We start from the raw sequence: 18,350 nt of genomic DNA on the forward strand, positions 1-18,350 counted from the left end.
TACAGAATGGGAGAAAATATTTGCAAATGAGGTGACCAACAAGGGCTTAATTTCCAAAATATATGTACAGTTTGTACAACTGAACAAAAAAAGAAACAATCCAATCAAAAAATGGACAAAAAGGCTTAATAGACATTTCTCCAAAGAAGACTTACAGATAGCCCAGAGGCACGTGAAAAGATGTTCAACATCACTAATTATTAGAGAAATTCAAATTAAAATTACAATGAGGTATCACCTCACACTGGTCAAAATGGCCATCATCAAGATGTCTACAAATAATAAATGCTGGAGAGGGTGTGGAGAAAAGGGAACCCTCCTACACTGTTGGTGGGAATGTAAATTGGTATAGCCAGTAGGGAGAACAGTATGGAGGTTCCTTTACAAAGTAAAAATAGAGCTTACCATGGATTCCAGCAATCCCACTCCTGGGCATATATCTGGAGAAAACCGTAATTTGAAAAGATACATGCACCCCAATATTCATAGCAGCACTATTTACAATAGCTAAGACGTGGAAGCAAGCTAAGTGTCCATCAACAGATGACTGAATAAAGAAGATGTGGTATATATATATATATATATATATATATATACACACACACGCACACACATACATACAATGGAATATAACTCAGCCATAAAAATGAACGAAATAATGCCATTTGCAGCAACATGGATGGACCTAGAGATTATCATACTAAGTGAAGTAAGTCAGAGAAAGACAAATATCATATATTATCACTTATATGTGGAATCTAAAAAATGATACAAAAGACCTTATTTATAAAACAGAAACAGACTCAGACAAAGAAAACAAACTTACGCTTACTAAAGGGGAAAGGGGGCTATAAATTAGGAGCTTGGGATTAGCAGATACAAAGTACTATATATAAAATAAACAACAAGTTCCTACTGTGTTTGTAATAACCTATAATGGAAAAGAATCTGAATAAGAATATATATATATATATTCAGTTTATATATATATCTATATAAACTCAACCACTTTACTGTACACCGGAAACACAATATAGCAAACCAACGGTACTTCAATTAAAACAAAACAAAACTCGTCCAATGGCACACACATGCAGCAAGGAAAAGCAGTTCAGGTATGCAAAAAAGGCAGCTGGATTCCAGAATCAAGGGAAATATAAGTGTATGCTATCATGTGAACTAAGATTTTAATTTTTTAACGCTAATATGAAATTGATTCACTAAGCAGTTTCTTAGGAAAATTAATACTAAATGTCACAACAGATGGAATTTTAGTTTGTTGTCTTATTCTATCCTCTGCTGCTTCTGGCTTCAAAATTTCAGTTAGGAAAGTCAAAGTTAGAAAAACTGACAAAGAATAGAACCACAAGGGGGCAAATTTATCAGAAAGACAAATTCAGTGTATTTTTCAGTAAGGAAATAAAAAAGGGATACTGCTTATTTCTAAACTACTTTTTAAAGAGCAAGAGTTTTAAGGGGAAAAACCATCTCATTCTTTAAGCAAAATTTTGGTAATATATATCACGATATCTACGTGTAGCATGCATTAGTATTGCTTGCATCTGCAGAATCCAGAAACTCAGCTATCATTTCTTTGCTTTTGTTTCCCTCTTTTCATATTTAATCACCTGTAGTGAGAAATCGATAGTTTGTGGCCAATGAAATGCCCACTCCAAGACCTGCAGCAAAGTGGAGGGCATTTCCAGCACTCCTGGAAGTCGCATGGATATTTCAAGACAAAGAGACACATGAGCTACCTGCGTCTTAGAGCTTCATCCCACCAAAGTATTGTAATAAATTCAAGTGGTCACTATTACAGAGGTGTCTCTGTAACTTCCCTTTGATTTCTTGCCATTTCCAGGTTTTACAATAGCTTATGGTGGCAGCTCAGTGAGCCAAAGGCTTTGTCTGAACAAATCCTCCGCTTCTTTTTGTCTTTCTTTGGTCCAGCTTTTGACAGTGAAACCTGCCTGAAGGGCCCAGTCTGGCAAGGTAAATTCCCAATGATTTATGCAATGTCACTTTCTTGATGATTAACCTGAATAAATCATGCTGGTCTTTTCAGCAGTGACCTTTATATTCTTATCAATTTTCAGAGCAAGAAGAAATTAGCCCAGGCCTCTCATTGATCTTGTGAGGGAAACTGTACCTCATAGCAGGGGTTCTACTGATAGACAATGAACACTACAAAGTTATCAGTTTACTTTTAATAAAGTGTCTCACAATGCATTATTCTAACAACGGGTCTAAATCACTGTAACTATAACTGTTGTTTTCAAAACCTTTTAATCTAATTGGAAAATCTTCCTTCGTACTAGTAATAAACACTCACTAAACTGTCTGCACCTAATTGAGCTATAATAATTTATCGATACTCCCTACTGTTTTTCCCCTTTTTAATCAGACAGACCGCTTTATGTCTTTAACTAATGAAATCTAAGAATCCACCCAGTAGATCTGGTCAAATGTCACTAGTGAATAAATCTTCATTAACACTGGCAGGTTCCAAACCTAGTCTCCATCTTGATTTAATTATTGTCTCACAACTGTACTCTTGTCAGATTGCAAACACTTTTTCTCCATTTCTTCAAATAACATGCCTTCATCACCAGATCTACTTGTGGAGCACAGCCCTCTGACAGCACAGCCCCCTGTAGCCCTTGGAATGAAAGCAGAGCTGACTTGCTAGTCTAAGCAAGACCATGTGTCCCAGTCACAGGCACTGCTTCTGTTTCAGCTTCCTCTGCAACTTTTTCTACTTCTTACCTTTGTCAGTGTAAAAGCACACTTCTATCAGTTCGCTCAAGGTGTCCAAACCCTGGTAAATTAAAGGACACCACCCCAAATCAGAAAAGAACAAAAGATAAACTAAAATAATTTTAAGAGGAATAGAATAGTTCCCACAATAGCTACTTATCCCAGTAGGAAAGTTTTCTTGTGAAATTCACTAAGGTCAGAGCAAAAGGAGTTAGATGATACTAAGTTTGGAGCAGTGTCACAAAGCTGGCCCCTACCAATGACCAATGAAATCCTCTGGAAAGTCCTCATTAACTATATTTGCAATAAACTGACATAGCATTTATTTCCCTGAACTGTTCTTAGAAACACTGGCTAATCAGGTTTATTTTGAAAGCTTGTTTTTTTTAATTCCATCTGCTTCATTTTGAAACATGCCATTATATGATTTATATAATTCCAAAAAGTATGCCACCCACAAGTGACTTAGGTACCTTAAAATTAATAAGAGTAATAGATGCTGACAAGCGGGAGCTGGAAGCAACAATATTACCATGAGAAAGCTAGTTTAGTTGCTAGTTAACAAATGCTTAGGTAGTTTTAATCGTATGCCAGTTACTCTTCTAAGTCTTTTGCAAATTTTAACCTTTACAAAAAGGCCAAAGAGGTTACTCTTATTAAAAAAAATAATAAGATTTTCCAGCTGAGGGAACTGAGACACAGGAAGTTTATGTACTTGTTAAGAGTCACACAACCAAGGAGCGGTAGAACTGGAATTTGAATCCTGGTAGACAGGCTTTGGAGTTAATGCTTTTTCTCTACATTATGCTATCACTTTGCACAACTGAACATCTGACTTGACTAAGTTGCCGAATGTAGGGCAAAAATGGAGCGTAATGATACCTTAGGGAAGACATTCCTCTTGGTATTTAATTATAAAAAGGTATCTTTGCACTTATTCCAGAGAACTGTCGTCTCTCAGAATAATCATCCAAAAAAGGATTCCATGGCTTAATGAATTGGGGAACTTTACCCATGTGATAACTTCTTTGGAAATTCACAAAGCACGTCAGTATGCTGAAGGCTCTGGGATGTACAACGAAGACCTACGTATAAGGAGGTGTAATCTAGAATTTGTAGACCTGCTCAACAGCGGAACAATGTTTTCTGGAAGACTCACTAAAGTCTTGCAGAACTAATGACTCACCATGAATCATCTTTATGGAAAAGTCATAAAAGTCTTGTTTAATGTGGGTCCTTAGAGGGGCACTGAATAATATACTCAACATATCCTTGACACAAATCCAAAAAAACAAATACTGAATTGGTTTTTACATACTTTCATGAACTTTTTTTATTTAAATGATTAACACTGAAATACAATGTGTTAAAGATTGTCCTGAATGAAGCTAAACTACATATAACCTTCCTATGGTTATTAGCTGGAATGAAAATGGAGTATCTGTCACAATTTCCAAAACTATAACTTATTTAGCTTTCAGATTAGTTGCTTCCCAATTGAAATTTTGGAAAACACTTATTAACATAACCTTAAATCATGCATTAAATGGGGGTAAAGTGATTGTATTCCACAATACAGGAGTTTTTATGTCCATAAGAGAGGTCATTTTTTTCTCACCATTGGGTCAATTACTGATCCCCAGATCCTTGTTTTTCTGAAAAGTTTTATGTAGCCTCTTCTATTTGGGGCCTACAGTTGACTTTTCTGTTGTGCCTGCAGTGCATCTTGGCACAGCACTGGAGAAGTCCCTGTCTGTCCCATTTCTGCTAGGATATTCTTCAGTGGTTCAGAGTATGAGCTTTAGACTGGTCAGAATGTGCTTAGAAATCTATCTCCCACTTGTTAGTTCCATAACCTTGGTCAAGTTACTTTACATTGATAAGCCTTGGCTTCCTGACCTATACAACGTGAGTAATGATAAAACTTGATTCACATGGTTATTGTGATGACTGACAAAATGCTTACAATTAAATGATTAACACTGAATCTAGTGTGGTATGCCGGTATCACCCAGTAACTGGTGTCTATTCCTATCACAGCTTCAAACTTTAGTTTCCATCAGACACACTGGAGGCTTTTCAACACAGATCTGAGCTTTACCCCCAGAGTTTCTAATTCAGTGGATCTGGGACGAGCCTGAGTATCTGCATTATTAATAACTTCCCAAGTGATGCTGATGTTATTGGTTTGAGGACCACACTGAGAATCACTGCCATAGAGTACCGGACAAATGTTCTATACAAAGAGAAGCTGTCAAAGTGGTCATGTTGTATCAGGTGCATGTATCAGAGGCATTTAACAGATATGCCTATCAGAGATGTTGAAGAAAAGGGCCTTTAGGCAGAATTATTGTCTTAACCTGGAGTCTGCCAAGAATAGCATTTTTGAAGAGGTATACAAATGTCTTCAGCTGATAGGCATTGGCCTTGTATTGGCCTGGGATGGTTTCTTCTTCCAAAACAGTATTGCATTCAAGCTTGGTGCTAGGTAGCAATGTTTTGTTTCATTGTTGTTTTGTATCAAATTCCCATGCTGTCACATAATGGTGGTCTATCAGAGCCCATTTTACACTCTCCCAGATATCAATGATGCCGTTAAGACGGCTCTCCCCTAAAAGTTATCCTCTAAAAGTTATCCAATGAGAAGTAACACTCATGAGTCATTGGGGGCCCTGAGCATGCAACCTGGACTAGAATCATTGGAAAGTTCACCTTTTCACCTTAAAACAGATGGAAGCAGCTAGAGAAATGATAGACAGAAGGGGAACAGAATTCATTATACCTTCTGAGTTAATATTGACCTGGGAAAAATACAATGATTTCAAAGTTTGTTCTGATAACTGAGAAAGCCTTCTTAATTAGAAGTAATGTCAAAAAGGTGGCTATTCCCCCAAATTCCTGCTCACTTACCATCTGCTGCTGATAAGGGTTGGCAATTAAGAAATATTAAGAGTAAGTTCTAATTACCTTCCTACCTCTGTATTTTGTTCCCTTGTTGCTCTTTGACAGCCTTAATTGAAGCCCACATGTGAATCACATCTTCTGCATCATGCTGGCTCCTTCTGCCTGAATATGCAGAAATCATCACAAATCCAAAGTTGCCCTCTGGTAAGTATCTGTTGTTAGAAACACTGTTGTACATTTCAGCGTTTCTGTGGTGCCCGTCTTATTTTACCATCAGTACTCTGAGTGTGGCAGTGATAGCAGGTCCTCAATTCAATTTCCCAAGAACGGCACTTGCCATTGGCTTAACCCTCCTCTTTGGTAAGTTTGATGATGCAGTGGAAGTGGCAGCCTTCCTCACCAAGCCCTCACCAAGTGTATTGAAATCTGTGTGGTCCTATTCGTGTCACCTCTTCTTTTATAAGTCACAGAAACACATTTTAGAATCTCTATTTTTAGTAGGGAAATTTTGCTTCCCATGCTTTGGTACTGCCAGTAGAGAACAGAAAAAGAAGAGCAGTATTATGCTGGAAGTAACTTATGACTGCTGGGGCTTTGGCTGTATAGGAATCAGAGCTTGTTTACCCTCCTACTGTCAGATAAAAACTATGACATTCTGGCTCCATGCTGCCGTGGTGTTTTTTGGAAGAGAGATTCACCTCACTGCACTGACCTGGAAAAGTACAAAATAACTGTTTCATTGAGGCCATCATAAATATATCTCTACAAGTGGTGCCCAGAATTCATAGATCTCTAAATATCTGAGTTTATTAAATTTATTTATATCCAGCATCTGTTCCATTTTTTCACTAATTATTTTAGCAAACACTGAAGAGCCAGATCCTGATAATTTTCCACTTTATCACACAAATCAAAAAAGCAGCACCACACAGGCAGTTATTCTTTGTGGAGCACTTACAGGAGCAAACCCATATGCTGTTCTTGTTTGGGATAATTATAAATTTTTAAACATTTAAATGTAGTTATCTTTAAAACTGGTATTAACTCCCAAGCAATTTAACGTCAACAACCCAATACCTAGAATGTCTATCATACAAAACAGTTAATTAGGTTTATATGTGTATCCCTGCAAACAATTGCAAATGGCTTTCATGTGTTTGCATGAATAATCAAAGCAGGTTATACATGAATACATTACCTTTTTCCTTTTAGAATAGTTCACTAGGACTTGAAGTCACTGAATTTTAAAGTTAGGACTTCAAAATCATCGAGTCCAGTGACTTGCAAGCTTGAATATGCATTATAATAAGCTTTGGCGCTAAAGCATATATACTTGAGCGCCAGGTATGTACGAGTAAGAATTTGAGATGCTTACTCACTGGATGAGTAAGAATGAGAACATGGCGTGTACATTTTTAGATGTGTAACAGATCATTCTGATGGGCACTTGTATTAGTTTCCTGGAGTTGCCATAAAAAATTATCATAAACTGGGCTGCTTAACGCAACTTAAATGTATTCTATCACAGTTCAGGAGGCTGGAAGTCTAAAATCAAGGTGTCAGCAGAGCCATACTCTCTCTGAAAGCCCTGAAGAGGAAGAATCCTGCCTTGCCTCTTCCTAGCTTCTGGGGGTTGCTGGCAGTTTATCATCCTTTGGCTTGCAGGTGCATTGCTCCATTCTCTGATTCTGTTGTCACGCGGTCTTCTTCCCTTTGTGTCTGTGTCTCTATATCTCTCCTTATAAGGATACCAATCACTGGATTTAGGGCCCAACCTATCCAGAATGATCTCATCTTAACTTGATTACATCTGCAAACATCCTATTTCCAAATAAGGTAACATTCAAGGTATCCAGGGTTAGGAATTAAATATATGGTTGTAGGTAGGGAGGTGACACAATTTACTCCACTAAAGCACCCAAAGTAAAAAGTTCTGCTCTAGTGTCACTAAAATCTACTGACATCACTATGTTTAAAATAGAGGAGTTAAGCAACTTATATTAGTTTTCTGTTGCTCCATAAGAAATTACTCCAATTAAAATAATAAACCTTTATTATTTAACAGTTTCTGAGGGTCAGGAATCCAGAAGAAGTTTAGTTGGGGTGTTCTAGCTCAGGGTCTCTTATGAGGTTTTAGTCAAACTGGTGTCTGAGGTTGTAGTCATCTGATGGCTTAAATAGGGTTGGAGGATCCACTTGGAATCTCACTTAGTTCTGCAGTGTTAGTTGGCTTTAGGCCCAAGTTCCTCACCAGGCCAGCCTCCCCAGAGGGATGTTTGTGATATGACAGTTAGCATCCACCAAAGTGAGGGATATGAGATAGAAAAAGAGAAACCAAGACAGAAGCCACAGTGCCTTTGGTAACCTAATCTCAGAAGTGAGATAGCGTCTATTCTGTCATATTTAATTGGTCACACAGACAGAGGAGGGGACTTACAGTGTTTAATACCAGGAGGCATAGATCACTGAAGGCCATGTTGGAAGCCAGCTACCATAAGTGGGGAGTCAGGCATTTTGACTTCGGGACCAGAGACACAACCTTTGCCACTCAAGGTGTGATCCAAGAGTTGGCATCGCTTGGGAGCTGAGTAGAAATGATGAATCTCAGGCTTTATGTCAGATCTAGTGAATTAGAACCTATATTTTAATAAGATCTCCAGGTGATTTGTATGCACACTACATTCCGAGAAGCACTAGGTTAGAGTTACTGACTCAGACACATTGCCCTTTTGAAAGTAGTGCCTTGAGTAGTACATCTAGTCCAAAGAGACTGTCATTGCTTGAAATCTGCTATGAACTTTGCTTTGGGACAGAGCATAAGACACCCCAAGAAATCAGCATCTTCCCCTTGTGGCCACATAATAATATTTTACCCTTTGGTCACACAAAGTTTATTTAACCAGATTGATTCAAAGATGTTTAATTCATTTTAAAATACCAAAAGTCCACTTAAAGAATAAAAACCTATTCTACAGTAAAGATATTAAAAATGTATTGCATCCTCCAAAGATCTTATGATCCCAAATCATAATGCTGTTTCCAGAAACAGTGCCATGCGCTTCTAGCCTCTCAGCTTCTAAAGGGAAGATTACGATCTTGCCCTCAAATAATTGAAACCAGTGGTGAACTGAATCTAACTAGAAGTACAACAAAACTCAGACCAAAATAAAATACAGATTACATTAACTCAGGCCCCTATACCAACAGCTTCAGAGAATAAGAGGCATAACATCAGGAAGAACACTGTATACTGGTTCCCATTTCCAAGGGAAGCCTCCTCAACTACATGCAGAGGAGCAAAGATCATCACTGTGCCAAGCACCAGAAATAGGAGTCCAGACACCTCTGCCCATTGAATCTTGGTATTGGAGTTTCCAAGGAAAACAATGCATCAAGCAGTGGATGAAACAATGCTTTACTTACATAGAGAAGGGACAGAGTGAGATCAGCTTCTGTAGTGGGTGTCAGTTCCCCATGGCCTGCAGGTCTCTCTCTCAGCAGCCAATGCAGGGTAGTTCTCCTATGTGCAGCCCTCCCGTGCTGCAGTGGAAACACCCCGTGCCATCCCTGTGAAGGACAGACGTAACGGTAGGGTTGATCAAGTGCTCTATAGCACACACATTTAAGGAGAATCACAGAGAACCCACTGAACAAGAAACAGGGAAAGGTATTGCCACACAAGCTGATAAGTGTGGCATAGGCTGTGTGAGCTTTTTTAAAGTATTTTTTTAAAACTTAAAAAAAAATCGAATGAAAGATTCCTTAAGTTCTATAGTGCTTTACAGTTTTCAAAAGTTTCACACACATGATTTCATATAATTCCCATAATAATCCTTTTTAAAATCCTCTACCCCTATATTGCCCCTTCCCTCTCCCGACTGGTAACCACTAGTTTGTTCTCTATAACTGTGAGTCTGCTTTTTTGTTTTATTCACTAGTTTATTATATGTGGAATCTAAAAAATACAAGTCATCACATACAGTATTTGTCTTTCTCTGTCTGACTTATTTCACTTAGCATAATGCCCTCCAAGTCCATCCATGTTGCTGCAAATGGCAAAATTTTGTTCTTTTATGGCTGAGTAGCATGCCATTGTGCATATATACCACGTCTTCTTTATCCATTCGTCTGTTGATGGACACTTAGGTTGCTTCCAAATCTTGGCTATTGTAAATAACGCTGCTATGAAAACTGGGGTGCATGTATGTTTTCGAATTAGTGTTTGCATTTTTTTCAGACATATACCCAGGAGTGGAATTGCTGGATCATATGGTAGTTTTTTTTTTTAGTTTGAAAAATCTCCATACTGTTTCCCACAGTACATTCCCACCAACAGTATAGGAGGTTCCCTTTCTTTTGGTAAGGAAGTGCTCCAGGCCCAAGGTCCATTCTTATGAGGCTGAGTGGGAGTCAAAAGCCTGTAAACATGAGACTGCCCTTCCCAACACACAAACTTTTCTAAGTGGCAAAAAATATTTAATGTCATACTTTTTTTGTTGTTTTTTATACAGTTACTGTCACGTGATAAAACACATCATGTGTTTTTATTATAAGATAAAGTTAAAAAAATATATATATATAGTCAAAAGAGAAAAGCATCAATAAAATCAGACTCAGAGATGGCCTAGATGTTGGAATTTTCAGACAGAGACTTAAAAATAACTATGAGAAATAATGTTAAGTGTTCCAGAGGAAAGGTTAGCAACTTAAGGGAACAACGGGAGAGAGATAGAAACTATAGAAAGAACCAAAAGGGATTCCTAGGGATAAAAATATATGATATGAATCATAAAGAATTTATCTGTAAAAAAAAAAAAGAATTTATCTGATGAGCTAATGTAGTCTGGGCACAGATGGAGAAAGATTTAGTGAACTCGAATCAATGTCAATAAAACTTATCAAATCTGAAACTTATGAACATAGACACAAAAATCCATAACAGGATATAGTGCATCAAATCATATAATACATAAAAAGGATAAGCCATCATGATCAAGAAAAGTTTCTCAGAAATGCTAAGTTTGTTCAGCACTCACATTTTTACCAAGTCAATTACCATATTATGAAGAAAGTATCATAAATTAACCTCAACAGAATCAGTATGGGCATTTGATTAAAATGTAGCCCTCATTTTAATAAGAACTTGCTGCAAGTGAGAAATAAAGGGAAACTTCCTCAGCCTGATTTAGGGCATCTCTGAAAAACCTACAGCCAACGTCATGCTTAGTGATGAAATAGTCATCATTTTTCCTTTGAGACTTGGATGAATGCAAGAATGTAGGCTCTGACCACTATGCTAGAACATAATGCTGTTTTATTTTAGAACCACAGGTTCTCACCAAGTAAGCTAAGACATCTTATCCAGGGAAGTCTTGTCCTCTACCTCTTTTCTTCCACCCTAGAATTTGAAGGTAAATATACAGTAGTGATAGTCTCAGACTTTGGTGTCCCTCAAAGTCACAGGACATCACTCGCTTTATTAATTCAGAGTCTACTATGTCTCGGGCACAGTGCTAGGTGATGGGGAATTATTTATAGTTCTTTTCTTTAAAGAACATACAGAGAGGTGGAGGAAGTAAAACAACACATTGTTTTTTACAAAGCACAAATGACAGTGTGCTTCTACAGAGATAAGCACAGGCTGTCACAGGCACATCAGAGGGCATTAATCTAGCCTGGGAAGGAAAGGCCAGGGGAAGTGAGGAAAGTCTTCCAGGAGCAGGCAAATATTAATCCTAAGATTTGACTGCGATCCAGTAGTTCTTGCTATGAGGTCCCAAGTCACAAGCACCAAATCCAATGTAGCCAGAAGAATTTCCTATTGGCCCCAAGGACAGCTGGCCTTCTTTATTAGCAATAAGCCAGAGACAACACATTCATTTGTTCCCACTGGAGAGCAAGGGGTGTGTATCCAGCCTCAGCCTAGCCAAGGCTCATGTCCATTGCAATATACTGTTGGACCTTCTTTTAAACTGGGTACGGTGTGCGCCCACTTGTGCTGATCAGTCCTTCCTGGTCTTGGTCCTACTTTGCCTGGAAGCATCTGAATTATAATTTTCTGTATCCACTACTCCTAATTCACGTATATAGAGAGGACTAGATAATGGGCAGGTGCTAACACTTTTACATGTTCCCAAAGGAAAGAAAGGAGAGTGAAGATGTGTTTTGACAGAAAGAATAACAAATGCAAAGGCTTGAAGGTAAGAAAAGCACGACTCTTTCAGGGAACTGATAGTGCTTCAGAAGGAGTAGATTTTGAGTGGCTACTGTGGGAGGAGCAAAGCCATAAAAGGGCCTACATGTCACACTGAAGAGTTTACATTTTCCTTTCCCTTAGGCCAACAGAGAGCTACTGAAGGGTTTTAAGAAAGAAACTGTGTCATTACATAATTCAGGTTTAAGAAATATTACCCTGGTGACAATGTGAAAAGTGAACTTAAGGGGGCAAGATAGGAGTCATGGAAACCATTTAGGAAATTGTTACCATAGCGGACTGCGAAATGATGATGCGATAATTCAAGGTGCTGGTGCCCTGGTGGAGAGAAAAGGACAGATTCGAGAGGTTGAACAGATAGCAGTTGGCGGTTAATTGGACATGAGGAATGACATAGGGTAATTATGCTTTAGCCCTTCATCAAAGGATGTTTTTGTAACACTGTGTTACTCTATGTTTTATATCGATACTTCTTCACCAAGCATGTATTTCTCACTTGTTAAAAGCCTGAAAATGTTCATCCATTTGTAATGTTTTTTATTGTCAGTTCCTAAGATAGCAAAGATAAAATGTGTCTTTGAACAAACTCTCACATCACTTTCCAGCAAAAAACACCTTGAATACTCAGGTATAAATAAGATAAACACAAGATACAATTTTCATCTATTATGATACAGCATTACATATTTCAGTGGAAACTTGAACTAAAAGAGATCTAAGAAAAGAAGTATTTTAAATCATTTTCTGGTTAACCCTAAATCAACCAGAATTTTCTCATTTCAATATTCATAATTGAAAATCTTATTAAAATTAAACTGTTAATCCTTTGCTTTACTATCTACATCATACCAAACGTAATTTTTTGATGAGTCAAGGTTATTTTTGTACTCTTTAAGTCATTCTTATAAATATCAATTATTAATCACCCTTCAACCCACTCTATGTTCAGTAATGACTTTGCTCATTAAGCATACCAAAGGAAGAGTAAGATGAAGCTCCTTTAAGAAATAAATATCCTAGTATAAAAAATAGCATAGTTTCAAAGGGGATATTTTAGAGAAAGCTTTCAGGAACATTATGGAGTGTAGACAATCTGTGTGTGGTCATGGCAGGAGGTGGGGGGAAGGGGGTGCAGTAGTGCAAAGGCCTCAAGGAAGGGGACTGGATGGTGTGTTTAAGGACCAGAAGGGAGTGAGTATGGTTAGAATTAAGTGAGCAAAGAGAAGAGGTACAAGGATAAGCTCTGAGAGGTAGCCAACTATAGTGGTTTCGAAACCTAATTCCCAGATTCTTTGACACTTTCCTAATTGACAGGTGGAGCTTATAGGTCTCTCCCCCTTGAATGGAGGTGGGTGACTGACTGGCAATGTGGTTGAAGTTATGCTGTGCCAGTTTCTAGGTCCAGACCTTATGAAACTGGTAACTTCTGCTTACGGTTCCCTGGATTGCTTGCTCTTAGAACTGTGAGATGTGCAGGCCACGTGGAGGGGCTACATGTAGATCCCAGCTAACAGGGCACGACCACCTACAGCCAGGATTAGTTGTCAGTCTTGTAACTGGTAAAGCCTGTCAGATGATTCCAGCCCCTACCACCATGAAAGGACCTGAGAAAGAACCACCTAGCTGAGCTCAATCAACCCCAGAACCATGAGAGAGAATCATAAAATGATCACTGTGGGGTGACTCATTACACAGCAATAGGTCATCAGAACACCAAGTTCTATGTCCAGTAAGGCTTTTTAGGCCATTATAAGGCTTAGACCCTGAATGATGGGACTGCCAATTTGAAGATGGATAAGATTTGACTTCTCTTTTAAAAGGGTCACTATAAGTGCTGGTTTGGTAAAAACACTATAAAGGGTAAGGGGTAGAAGCAAGGAAATTAGGCCACTGATGTAACTGAGCTGTGAGTTCACGGTATTTCCATTTAAGGTGGTAGCAGTGAAGTGGGTAATAATGGGTCACGGGCAGGATATATCTTAAGGGAGACTGAAGATATACCCTGACTTGATTTCCTGGAAACAATGTGGGTATGGTCCATTTTTATAAGCATATTTTCCCAGGATGATCCTGATTTATAAACACTTCCCTTCAGTACAGAGAAGGGTATGTATGTATTATTTTTGCCTTGCTTCAGTCTATTTATTTACACATTTGAAGGGAATATTGGAACAGCAGGCACTCGCTGTTTCTGTACATTGTACTTCATCCTATGGAGCATATCTCACTTGTCACTGGTGGTCACTTTCACAGCTTTCTTTAAACTTCCCCAAATAAGTGCTCCCTCTTCCTTCTTTGTTTAAAGTAAGATAAATGAAAATTAGAGGAAGAGTGGACTAGATGTTATCTGGAGCCCACCTCCATGTTTTCACCTGATATCTGTCACCTAGGGAAAGATTTAATTAGATGGCTACTGTTCTCACTGTTATGCTGTGAAAATTTTTACTTCAGTGGCTTATCTTGTCTTATAAAAAGAAACATATAATTAAGCCCTATGGGAAACCATGCACTCTGTGGCAGCTTCCACGTTTGTTACACTCTTGTAAAACTACAGTATGCCAAGTCAACTATGCATAAAACAAAGTTCACTTTATGTGAATAATCTGTTCAAAAATGAAAATAATGAGTTTAGAGCAAGGGTTCAGGAGATAAAAGAAATGGCAAAAGAAACAATGCAAAGACAATACAAATAACAGAAAAAGGAAGGATTCGGGGATTCTGGTTATGAATGTGTTTAGGAAGAAGAGCTGATGAAATTATTAATTGTCATAAAAAATATAACTGAGCTCCCTGAGACCAACTGCTCACAGCTGCCCTCTAACACTGCAGTGTGAGCATGTGTCACATCAATCTGAGCCCAGTTTGTCTCATGTGGCCTGAAGGTCTGAACCATTTCACTAATAATTCACACAACTTTAAGGCACAATTTCCCAATGAAGAGAACCACCAGTCTACCAGGTAATGCTAATTTTGCTGATGAGATCTCAAAATTCAACCCAGAAGACACCAAATGCTAGCCAAACAGAAAGTACCCTTCACCCACAGCTTGGCTCTGAAAGCATTAAATGTGGAAGATGGGAAAGTGATGTTTTTACTTTGACTTTACATTTAAAGATAAGAGTGACTCTATCAGAATTTCTACAAAATTATAAGTAGAAGGAAGTAGAAGGAAAATGCAATGCCTGGTTATAACAGCTGCTGGACCATTTGCAACACCATTTCGGTGGGGGTGGGGTAAGAAACGAAGCATGAAAATATAGTAGAGGCACCATCAGAGAGTCACATGAATCTTTTGAAATTATAACCTAATTAGGCCTATGGGAAGAGAATGCCTTGCCAGATACAGGTATTCATCTATCATGTTCTGAAATATCATTTCTTCTCATTATTCTTCAAATATATTCATTGAAAATAAGCTTTGTAATACTCATGGTCAAGAAAAAAAGCCCTTGCTTCGTCTTGTTTGTAGGTTGGCTCAGCCTAGACTATGGTGGGGAAATGTAGATGCTGGTCCTTGGTTGCTTTTGATTTGCACATGTCCCAGCATCTCTGGGATCCCCTACTCACAGTAACACTGACCACCTTCTAGAACTCCTCCTCTCTTGGGTACAGCCTGCTGAGCATGGGAGTTGGTGGAGAGGTGGAGGTTGTCCTCCTTGGTCATCTAGGTCCTTCAAATAAAACCAAGACCATAACACCAAGACAGCAGGGCTAAAGGACTGTATTACTGAAGGACTAGGTTACAGTACAAGGGCAGTTATGATAGAGGAGGGCAAAAATCAGCAGCATGCACTAAATATCTTCTCCGGAGTAAGTGCTGCAAGGAAAAAGTACCATTCTGGAGTGTATCTCCCTTCTTAGACAAGCTTCCCCACCCTCAGGTTCTACAGGATAGTGGAGGTAAGAACCAGGAAGAGGCTTTGTATTTCAGGCTTCTTTGAGGCCCTGTCACTTGTGCAATAGTGTAAACTGCAATAATGTCCGTCTCTAGAGCTTTTACTTCTAAATGTTTAATGGTTACATACGTTGAATTATAATATATGCTCACATCTCCCCCCAAAATTTTCATTCATTTACTCATTCATTTTAAGTATTAAATGAGAGCCTACTCTCTGCCAAGTTAATAGTAAAAAAGTCATTTAAGCGAGAAAATCTTGGATTGTGATTAGTGCTCTTAAGATATTAAACAGGGAGATGAGTGAAAGTTGCATAAAGGGGGTGCTACTTTAGGTAGGATAATCAAGAAGGTCTCTGAGGAAATAACATTTGAGATGAGATTTTGTCTATGAGGTTAAGATAACAATTGTATCTACATTGAAGTTTTTTGTTGAGGGTTAAATGAGATAATGTATGCAAAGTGACTACTACTGCATGGCTCATAGTTAGGACTCAGTAAATATTAGCAGCCATTATCCATGTTATTTTTATCATTAATCATAACAGCCTGGCAAGATGGGCAAAGAGACTATTGATATTATTTTATAGATAAGGAAACTGTAACTCAGAGAAGTTAAATGACTTTTCTGTGGCCACACAACTTATAAACGGTAGAACCAAAACTCAAACCCCAGTCTTTTGACGATTATTCCAATGCACTTTCAATGCACACTGTCATATCACTTGGGAGCAACACCTCTATCTATCTGGCTATCTGGCCATCTCTCCCTTTCTCCATCCATATCCATTCACCTATTTAATTAGTCAGGGTTCCCCAGAGAAAAAGAACCAAATGGATAAACATAGATTTACCTCCTATCCTATGTTCTTTCTTTCTCTCTCTCTCTCTCTCTCTCTCTCTCTCTATATATATATATATATATACACACATACACACATATATATAAAATGAAAAGAACACATAGGATTAATATATAGAGATATAGATATATACCTATATCCCAGCAAGATTGGATGTTGCAGACTTGAGCCTGAAGAACATCTAGAGGGAGAAAGCCTTCCTTTTCAAGGATCCCAGTCTTTTCTCTTAACGTCTTCAATTGACTGGATGAGACCCATCCACATTAAGGAGGGTAATCTGCTTTACTCAAAGTGTACTGATTTAAATATTAATCACACCTAAAAAATATCTTCACAGCAGCATCTAGACTGATATTGCCTAAAAACTGGGCACCTTTGTCTAGTCAAGGGGAAAATTATATACGTACTTTCCTACCCATCTAGGAGTGCATACTACATTTTGTCATAGGATTTACATTGAATAAAAGGAAGCTCTTTCTTAGTTTCAGCTGTGGGCTTGGGAGGTACAGGCAGACTCAGATTCCTGGCAAGCGTTCTTCCATGGATGCTCCTTGGTAGAATGTGCTTGTTCTAAATGCTGTTATAAATCGTATTTTATTTTAGTTACATGGTTATAGTGGATGTACATCACTGTTCCGGGTATGTGGTATAACTATTTCTTTTCCTTTAGCTCAGCTGAACAAACAAAATGCTTTCACAAAATAATTTCCCACAAGCTCATTCTTCCAAAACAGTATCAAAGAGACCCCAAGAGGAGAAAAGTAGTCTTCTCTTGGTGTATATGAGGGTATTGGCTTGATTCTTGGTTATTCATTAAATTGTATAAAACAAATATTTTGCAAGTTTGATAAAGAAGCTGGTTGTCAAAATAAGGTATCTCAGTCCTACCCACTGTATCCGTAATATAATGCCTAGATATTTAAGGTAATAATCTACAATGTATATGATTTATGTACATAAATATTTGGAATTGTGAAAATGAACACAAATGAAATATTTAAAAGGCAAATGGCTAACTATATTAGAGTATGTTTTTCAGTCCTTCAAAATTTTTTTTATAAAGACATGGAAAACTGCTTATGAATTTATACAATTAAAGTAGAATTCTTTGTCTCTATTTATAATATTCCAATTATGTAAAAAAATGCATAGACCAAAAGGATATCTATGTAAAAAAATATAAAGTTATCTATAATGACTATTATCTCTAGATGGTAGTATGGATGATCTTATTTTGCTTCTTTATATTATCTTTATTAAAATTAGCTTTTATGCCATACATGTACTTTTTTTTTTTTTTGTGGTATGTGGGCCTCTCACTGCTGTGGCCTCTCCCGTTGCGGAGCACAGGCTCTGGACGCGCAGGCTCAGCGGCCATGGCTCACGGGCCCAGCCGCTCCGCGGCATGTGGGATCTTCCCAGACTGGGGCACGAACCTGTGTCCCCTGCATCGGCAGGCGGACTCTCAACCACTGTGCCACCAGGGAAGCCCACGCATACATTTTTATAATAAGTAAAAAAAATTAGCTTAAAATTTAAAATAAAAACCCCCTAAGTATCCTAGTGCCATGTGGTGAGCTTAAGTGGCATACTTGTGGCATATGATCTTTTAATGCTCAGTCTTGTATATACTAATAAAATAAGAAAAACACAGCATATGCCTAGTCCATTCTATTGGCTATCAGACTTTTATCACTTAATTTAGGAGAGAAATTCT

General features: G+C 38.1%; 1 protein-coding gene across 3 annotated transcripts in view; it reads right to left on the minus strand.

Moving 5' to 3' along the window:
- Positions 1 to 18,350, minus strand: part of LOC307185974 (uncharacterized protein) — a 640,401-nt gene that overhangs the window by 143,179 nt on the left and 478,872 nt on the right. Inside the window, exon 8 of one of the 3 annotated variants that reach the window (XM_079920601.1) lies at positions 9,085 to 9,228. In XM_079920601.1, coding sequence (XP_079776727.1) covers positions 9,085 to 9,228 — 144 coding nt within the window. Of the gene's footprint in view, positions 1 to 7,911; positions 9,229 to 18,350 lie in introns of those variants that run through there. The other 2 variants (XM_079920599.1, XM_079920600.1) reach the window with 2 other exon arrangements.

The sequence above is a fragment of the Stenella coeruleoalba genome (assembly GCF_951394435.1).
Source record: "Stenella coeruleoalba genome assembly, chromosome: 4".
Taxonomy (NCBI): Eukaryota; Metazoa; Chordata; class Mammalia; order Artiodactyla; family Delphinidae; genus Stenella; species Stenella coeruleoalba.